The sequence below is a fragment of the Poeciliopsis prolifica genome, unplaced genomic scaffold, assembly GCF_027474105.1.
Source record: "Poeciliopsis prolifica strain line A6 unplaced genomic scaffold, Auburn_PproV2 SCAFFOLD074, whole genome shotgun sequence".
Classification (NCBI taxonomy): Eukaryota; Metazoa; Chordata; class Actinopteri; order Cyprinodontiformes; family Poeciliidae; genus Poeciliopsis; species Poeciliopsis prolifica.
The window spans coordinates 1,449,245-1,458,276 of record NW_026562449.1 but is presented as its reverse complement, the minus strand read 5'-3'; the positions used below and the strand labels follow the sequence as shown (position 1 = coordinate 1,458,276).

The 9,032-nt window shown below is 42.8% G+C and overlaps 1 protein-coding gene across 2 annotated transcripts; it reads left to right on the top strand.

Annotated features, from left to right (window-relative positions):
• Window positions 1–153: 153 nt before the first annotated feature.
• Window positions 154–8,430, top strand: tepsin (TEPSIN adaptor related protein complex 4 accessory protein). 2 transcript variants are annotated; one of them, XM_055021248.1, is made up of 13 exons: window positions 154–229; window positions 506–578; window positions 1,873–1,964; window positions 2,037–2,130; window positions 2,226–2,293; window positions 2,627–2,708; window positions 2,800–2,871; window positions 3,036–3,224; window positions 3,504–3,687; window positions 4,905–5,018; window positions 5,112–5,190; window positions 5,959–6,093; window positions 6,177–8,430. In XM_055021248.1, exons 1-13 carry the CDS (start codon window positions 191–193, stop codon window positions 6,801–6,803), a joined length of 1,848 nt encoding a protein of 615 aa, XP_054877223.1. In that variant the 5' UTR covers window positions 154–190; the 3' UTR covers window positions 6,804–8,430. The 2 variants fall into 2 exon arrangements, with proteins under 2 accessions (XP_054877223.1, XP_054877224.1); XM_055021249.1 differs by having other exon boundaries at window positions 164–229; window positions 488–578.
• The last annotated feature ends 602 nt before the right edge of the window (window positions 8,431–9,032 follow it).

Here is a 9,032-nt window from a genome sequence, read left to right as displayed (position 1 = left end):
GTGAAAACGTTATGGGCCGGGAGCTTTTCTTTCTACCTGATTCGCTGATTCCCCATTTGAGGAGAAGTCAGTACGCGAATAGACGTGAAGTGATCTATTTACTGCCTTCTGATTGGCCAGCTGTCAATGCTGACCCCGCCTTCCCAGATTAGCCGGAAAATGAGTGACACGCAGCTAGGACTGCTAAATCATGGCAGCATTTATGGAACGTTTATCTTTCCTGCAGAAAGTAAGTGAATTTAGCTCGTGTTGAATGATGACCGAGCAGCTTACACAGTAGAGGAAGATGACAAGTCGGCGCTAATGCTAACTTTCTCTCCTTTAACGCCTTATCCTCCTTGTAGCTTCTTGCTGCTAGCATTCAAGCTAAACACCTAAATAAGTTTATCTTGACATATCTTATTTTGTCAAAGCTCAAAGTCACTGAGTTATTATATATATTACTATTAATGACTTTTCCGTCTCCTGTGTGTTAATATCCTAATAGTAGTAATAATAATTCCAGATCCCCACCTTGATGAAGGCAACAGCAGATGATGAAGCTCCCTGTCCTGGCTACCTTTTCCAGGAGATTGGTAGTATCCTTGTTTGGCTGTTGGGTTCCTCCAGGTTTTTCCTTTCAAGATCTCAAGGCTATTCACCCCCTTTGAGCCCTTGCACATACAGTGGCATCATAGTGACACCCCAAACTTCTATGGATATATTTTGGAGGGGATTTTATGTTAATGGCCAACATCACAAATAATATTATATCTCTGTTTGGTTTTTTCTTCCTTTTTTTCATCTTTTTTTTTTTTACAAATTAAAGTCAGGACAATTCTTTCCTTTCTTTGCAGAAGAAGAGTATAACACTTATAGGAAGATGCTGCCATCTTCCTATAAGTGTTTTTGTATAAAAAGTCAGTTTTGGTCCCATTTGACCACAATGCATTCTGTTTCTTACATGTTTTGTAGTAAACTGTTAACTGTTGCTTTTTTCCAACAACGAATCTCATTCTGCCACTCTTAGTATCTTAATTGACAGATTCTCCGGTTTGATGTGTTTGTCTCTGCAGCTCCTCCAGAGCTGGTGGCCTCTTTTTTCTGTGTCTTTATTAATTCATCCTCTTTCCACGTTATCATGATCAATTGAGCCGTTTTCACTGAAATGTTTGGCCTCATAATTTGCCCGCGGGCCACACATTGGTCATCCCTCGTCTACAGGCCGCTGTTTTTTTTTTTTTTGTGTGTTGTTTTTGGGGTTTTTTGTTCTTTTCTTTTCAGTACAGTGTTTAATAAAATAGAAAATCATTTTGGTAGGACTGGATTATACAGCTGAATTTTATCACTTCATATCAGTCAATATTTACAATTATTGATTGGTGCTTTGTTTTGAATATCTGATATACTGCCTCATTGGTGACGTGAGCTTTCATTATTTTATTCAGTTTTCTCTCCATGCCGTTGTTTTTTTATTTTTAAGCAGGCAATGTGGCAAAATATTAAGCTGCTGCTGCGCAAATTATTCGACAGGTTGTTGCTAGGTAAGTTAATGTGAGAGGTTGACCAGCTAAAGCCTTACCTCTGCCTACATCCCCCAGAATGCTGTGCAGATCTGAATTGGAGTTCAGTGAAATTATTGAATATTGTATCTGTTGATATTGATCGTGGTTCTATCACTATATCTATTGTTATTGATTTATTGTCCAGCCCTAGATTTTGTGCAATTTGCATAAAGGGAGATGAATACAAATGCCTGCCACACTTTCCAGATTTAGAAAAGCTCTTTGATGAAATGTTATGTTTGATATTTTTATCATTTTCAAGCTGTGCTCATGTAGAGAGTGCTGCTCTTTATCGATACAACCCTTTGACCTTTAACCCCGCTGTTAGAAATCTGCCATGAGTCGTCTGGTTACGGCCAGTGTTTGCTGGAGTATCTCCTGGAGAGGCTTCAGGTGGAGTCGTGTCACGTCAAACTGAAGGTGAGAGCGACCGGCGCCAGCCGCGCCTTCCTGTTCTCTCAGTTCCTGACGCCTCTCCTCTCCTCCAACCAGGTGCTGAAGATCTTCATCCATCTGTGCGGACACGGCTCAAAGCACTTCCTCACGGAGCTCAGAAGGAACTCCACCTTCATCCAGCAGGCGTCTAGTGAGCCCCGCCCCTCGATGCTTTCAGGAGCTTCAGGCTCCACGTACCACCTGAACTGCAGCAGGTTGTTTACATTCTGTAAACTTGCCTTTCAGTTTACAGCGGCGCTCCAGATCCCGTCCACGGCACGGCGCTGTACCAGAAAGTGAGGAGTGCAGCACAGGTGAGCCGCAGGATATCATCTGACTGTTATCACAGTTACAGTCAGATGATGGAGCATCCCACTCAGCTCCTTCAGACTAGCCAGCAGCAATTGGTAAACAGCTGGAACTTCTAATTTGAAATGCATAATTTTATAATAACTGAAGGTAATATAGATACTTGATAAAATGGCATAATGTACCTTGAAAATACATAAAACTGCTCATTTAAATATACTCATGTATTTATTTATTTATGTATTTGCACTGCCTTCCAGAACTGCTGTTTTACATTTCTTTCACAATAAAGGGATTCTGATTCCAGTGACTGTAAGTTTGAACTGTTTCCTTCACAGGATGTGGCCCGTTTACTTTTTACGGACGCAGTTTCCACCAAAGACTGCATCGCCCCTCCCACCGCAGGCCCAGCATCTGTGGGTCAGTATACTGTATGTGCTGTTTAAAAAAAGGGCATTGTGATGTTTCACCTCGGAAACCAACACTCATCAGTGTGTTTGTGTCCGTTCAGGAATGGGGTCAGCAGGCTCCCAAAGGTCGGGGTTGCAGGGATTCGGGTACAGTCCGGGGAAGCAGGGGACGGGTAAGGGACTGTGGTTTGTTGCTCAGTCTGTGGAAAGTTCTCCATGATGAAGCTTTGTGTGTGTGTGTGTGTGTGTGTGTGTGTGTGTGTGTGTGTGTGTGTGTGTGTGTGTGTGTGTGTGTGTGTGTGTGTGTGTGTGTGTGTGTGTGTGTGTGTGTGTGTAGACAGCGACACCCTGCTAGATAAGATCCAGAAGGCTGCTGAGGTGGTGGCCAGCGCCGTCCTTCCCCCCACTGAGCACCAGGGCATCCGCTTGCATGAGAACCACTACCGGCCAGTCGTGGCGCCATCCGCGCCCATAGAGGTCGCCGTGGCAGCGTGCGCTTATAACCTGCCCACTGGCAGAACAAAAGGTGAGACATTTGTGTTGTTAGTTAAATGATTGCTCCTTCCTCCTCTCAGTGTTTTATTACGCGTGTTTGTTTTTGTTGTTGTGGTGAATAATTGCGATGTGGACAACGACCCTGAACTTACAGCATATTCACGTATTAGAATGACCCAGTCAAAGTCCCAACCTGTGAAACAGTGCGCCAGCTTAGGCAATTAACCAACTTTCTACCTTCTGTAAGCCGATGCAGCAGAAACGTAAAGATAAATGAATCCCTTCGCTGTGTGTTCCTTCACCACCACAGCCAGCCAGAGATGCCCAGGGCAGGTGGGGGGCGGATGGGAAGAGACGGACAGCAGCAACGGATCGTCTCACAACTCCTCACAGGACATGGCCGCCAACAGCAGAGCTTCTGCTGGCAGCAAGTCAGCTGGCAGCAGGAGCCAATCAGGAGCCAGCAGAGAGAGTAACGGTGACCCCTCTGAACGGTCAGTAGCTGCTGTTAAAATCCGTTAGCCAGACATGTTGTTGTGGTTTTTAACTGAGTTTTACAAACGGAGCGAATATTCGTCTCCGCCTCAGCAGAACTCATCTAACTACATTTGGTTACATTTTATTCCATCATCTTTAACCAAAGGACAGGATAAAATCCAGACCCACTGGAGGTAAAACTAGGGAAAAGCACTCATCTGTTTTCATTTAACCACATTACTGACTAGATAGGCACTAGATATCTGAAACAAACCTATCATATGGTTCCGAAAGGACACTTAGGAATTCTGAATATAATATAAAATAATAAGATAAATAATAAGGCATGACATCTCTGAGCTTTAAACCGTTAGTTACTTTTGTGGTCTGTGATTGTACACATTCAAGTCTCTTAAGTCCTCTATCTGAAAGTGACATTTACAAAAATGCACATTTTGTAACTTACTGTTATATTTTGTTTATAACTTATTGTGGAAAATTTAAATTGAACATTGTCACCATAGATTTCAATTAGCATTGACAGAAAATTGAATAGCATGTTAATTTTATACTTTTTTTCCCCTGGGGCATCAATACATTTCAGTAAAATTGAAAATATTATTAAATGATGTTTCATTTAATCATTTTAGTGACATAAAACATGGTTTATTAAGCACTGAAGATTCTTATATCAAGAGAATATTTTTCTAAATGAATGTTGCGCCACACTGTTACCCCAAACATTTTTCTATTACTTTTGTCATCATCACATCAGTATCTGCAAACTATAATGATAAAATGCTAAGTCACTGTCAATCACCCGTATTTGAAATCTAATAAGTCAAACATTTTGATTTCTCTGTCTATTTTGTGAACAATAACTCATTTCAGTAACATAAGACTTCTTTCTGTTCCAGTGGCTTTCATGCTCTCTGTGTCCAGCTGGTCTTTAACCGGCTTGTCTGCGTCAAAATGTTCTGAATTTGAATGAGAACAAAACCCAAGTCATGTTTTGTAGACACAGACCGACCAGGGGAACCGCGTCACGCTCGCCTCTGCAGCTTCCTGCTTGACTCTTCTTGGAACAGAACAGCCTCTGCTCTGGTTGCCTAGGCGATCTGGCTTTTGCTCAGATAGACCCAAAATGCTTGGACGATCGCTGAACCAAACCAATTAGATATTGGTATTGCATAGCAGTGGATTGCTCTGTAAAAGCCTTACTCTCCACATGTAGGACCGAAGCGCTGCAGCTGGGGGACTGTGGTCAGGAGATGGCTCTGATCAGCAGACTGACCGAAGGATCCAAAGTTTTCCTGACCAGAGAGGAGAGTCAACATTTCCTGAAAGAGTCAGTGCTTCTCTTCTTCTTCAAGCTGCTCTCTCTCTCTCTCTCTCTCTGCTTTGTGTCGTCTACTCTAATGTTTCTTTCCATCCTTCTCAGGTGTTCTACTCTTAATTGTGAAGTTGTGGTGGAGTTGCTGTCAAGCAAGCTTCAAGATCTATCATACACAGTTAAGATGGTAATAAAAACACCTCACAGAGATTTCCTTCATCTTGGGAGATCGGCGATAGGTTGATACTTGAGAAAGCGAGCTAATCTACCGATCAAATCCAGGATTTCTTCTACATATAACTGATAGTGGAGTAAAATAAAAGCTGCCATGAACTTAAATATTATGAAGCATTAAAAGTTACTTTAGTTTTAAGACCCAGCCCTGTCAGCTCCTGCCTGTCTGCCTGCTGCAGTTACCTGCTGCAGTTAGCTGCTGCAGTTACCTGCTGCAGTAGTTACCTGCTGCAGTAGTTACCTGCTGCAGTAGTTAGCTGCTGCAGTTACCTGCTGCAGTAGTTACCTGCTGCAGTAGTTACCTGCTGCAGTAGTTAGCTGCTGCGTTGGTCTCTGGAGTGTAGAAAAACTCGAGCCGATTGTCTGAAACAGAGGGAGAGAAAAGGTGAAATAACCTAATGAAGGTTAAGTTGAATCCATTTTTACTTCAAGCTTGTGAAAACGGCCCTAACGTTACCGTATGCTGCAGTGACGTAGTTAATTGATATAGTTTGTAGTGTTTCAGACACGTTTTGAAGGCTCCCTGGTCATGGTATTTAATCAGGGTGGTGTCATCCCACTGATGCAAACTTAGTGACTTTTCAGACCCCCAAAAAATGATTCCATTCCAAAATTGGAATGAGCAGGTCAGACTAAAGATCGGTGCACTCCTTCTGACAAGCCTCCTGTCTGCTGTGAGAAGTTGTTCTTCCTGTGAACCTGCGGCTCTCTAATCCTGCAGCGGGCTCTGTGTGCTGTCGCCTGCCTCATGACCTCCGACCTACTTGCTCTGGAGCAAACATTCAGAGCAACTCAGCTCAGACTCCGCCAGCTCAGTGAGGGCCCTCCAGGACCAGTGGCCAACAAGGCTACCAAGGTAAGAGAGGAGGACGGGGAAGGGAAGGGCTGAGAGGTCAAAAGGGTTTGAGATTAGGTGAAATGCTTATCGTCTCTCTGCAGATACTGCGACAGTTTGAGGCTCTGACGGGCGGACCGCCACTCTCCACAAGACAAAACGTGACACAGAGCAGCCATCAGACAACGCCTAATCAGTGTCACCCCTGTGCACACTTGGAGAGCTCAGAAGCAACAAACTCAGCCGACACCTTCTCTGGACCTAATGAGTCTGAACTCTCGTCCAGCATCATCCAACCGCAAAATCTCCCGTCTTCGTCTTCCAGTATGGATGAGAGTTGGAGATGCTCACCGTTAGAGCAAATGGACGATCTGACCAGCAATAAGGTTGAGTCGGTCAGGACTGCTGGAGACCCAGAGCTTATCGACAAAGAAAGTCCCTGTCTTACCTCTGAACGCGAGAGTGCACCGGCCAATCAGAGCAGCCTGAGTCTGTTTAGTGGGATGGAGCTGGTGACCAGGGGGACGGCGCTGTCCGGACGAGGCGTCCCGCACGCAGAGTCCAACAACACAGACGAGAGCTGGAGCGTGACTCAAACTGGACTTAATGCTGAATGTTCACAGAACTCCTCTGTGGTTTGGATTGAAGACAGAGAGGAGGAACCTGCAGGCTGCAGTCCAGTCTCACTGGATCCAGAACCAGTGTCTGTTTTCTCCTTTCTCAACTCTTGACTACCTGCTGCTCTTCTGTTCTATTCTGATGTCAAACATATAGCCTTTCAGAAAGGGTTATTTTAACTTATTTTTTATTTTAACCACTTATAACTTTACCCCACGTGCAACCAGTCAGGCATAACATTATGACCACCAATATGGATTTTTTTTTTTTTTAGAGGTGCATCGATTGCACCTTTCTGGCCAATCACCATTCTTTAAAAAGCTTGGCCTACCAAGTCCAATTTGGCCAATACCTGGTAGTAAAAAGTACCTGGTAAACTTTATGCTCACAAACAACACCTACAGATGCCTTATCGATCGGGCTGTTTACTTGTAGGAATCGCATGAACTGAGTTATGTCCATTATTGTCAGGATTATCCCATTTTAGTCAGCATCCATGTTTAGTAAAAAACATCAAGTCGGTGCTGGAACAGACATTTTTCAGTATCAATATGTGGAAGTGTCTTCTGTCCTAGCAGGCCTGACTCAGGAGCCTTTATTTGTGTCAGTATTTTTAAAATCTCTTATTCTTTTTGATAACTGTGGGAAAACTATCAGAATTTGTTTCTCATTGTCAATGATTCAAAGGTTTTCTGGCTCAAAATCCCTTTGAGGCTGTCCTGGTCAAGTTCTTCACTATGACAGCCTCCTTCAACTTTTAAATGTGTCCCCTGTCCAACACACCTGAATCAATAGCTGAACTACATCCAAAAAGTGAGCTAAAAATGTGACTTCAGGTGGTTTGAAGCAGAGTCTAAAAACCTTTAAGGACCAGAGTTTGACACCTGCGCTTTAAAGGATCTTTGTGCCAGACACCAAAGCAACACCCTCAGTTGAGTCCATGCCTTAACCGGGAGTGGCTGATGAACACACGACCTGACTACCTGACAAGGGTCATATTATTATGCCTGAACAGTGTCCCTGTTAGATTCACTTTTTTTGTGTCCATTTGCTGCTTTCAACAACTAACTCAGCCAAGAATCTGACTTGGGGAAACTACAGAGAAGCATGTCTGTCCTGACAGGGGGACTGAGGGTTTGCAGACTTTGATGCCTTAGGTTTATTTTCTGTGAAGTAAGAGAACAGCTGGGGTTTGATGAAATAACGGGCTTTCAACATGCCTTACAATGTTGAAAGGCAGTAAGCACAGAATCAGAGATTCAGAGAACAAAGATTGTTATTCAGCTCATGGTTGTTTTATCTCAGGAGTCTTCTTTTTTTTAAGTAACAACCAACACCTCTGGTGCATGTTATGTTATGAACCTTTAAGGGAATCTCCTATTTGTGATTTGCACTACAGATGCTTTTCTTTTAACCTCAAACCTGGGAATGAAATTAGTCTTCCATATGTTTTGTTACTAAGCTGTTATGTGGGTGTGAATTTTTCTTTACATGAAGAAAATTGTAGTTGAAAGGTTGTAATGTGCATGATTTAAAATTGAATGGATTATTTTTTTATATCTGGGGTTCTGAGCCTGTGATGGGACAAGTGTTCCCGTCCGCAGACTCTTCAAATGTCACGTTACATTTACAGACTAGCGAAGTGCAGTACAACTTTATGTAAAAATAAACTGCTTCAGTGATCACAAGCCATGCTGCTGAACAATAAAACATGCTGTACTTTTACTACAGCACAACCTCTTCATAAATGCTGCTTATTTATTGCTGCTCTAGACAAACTCTTAACTTAAATATTTAAGAGGAATGCATAAAAAATTAGCCGTGATGCATGAAATAAAGTTCTACGGTTGCTCTAAATAATTGTGTCAAATACCAAAACACCACATCAGATTTGCAGTGAGGTTTCAGCTCAGCATGGCACATTGTAGTTACTACACTCAAAATGTATGCTTTTAAAAGTCCAGCACCTTGCTCACGTTTGGTTTGTGTAGACTGGGATTCTCATGCATTTTGTGCAGCCATGTGCATGTGAGCAGATAAAAAAACAAAGAGGAAAGGCACAAAATCCTCTTCTGAATCTGTTATAATTCTTAAATCAAGATTTAAGAATCACTTTTAAGTTGACAAAGTGTTTAGTCATTCCTGACTTTGTTTCTCTGGGGTATCAGCAGCAGAAGCTGTGCTTCCATTACAAATGTGTGCACATCTTAGTCGCTGTTCTGCTAGTGTCAAAAAAACACGACTGCAATTACAGCGTCTCCATTAACTAAGATTAAAGATCGCACACGAATAAGTTCTTAAAAACATACCACCTCAACATCCTCCTACGACTTCCTGTCGTT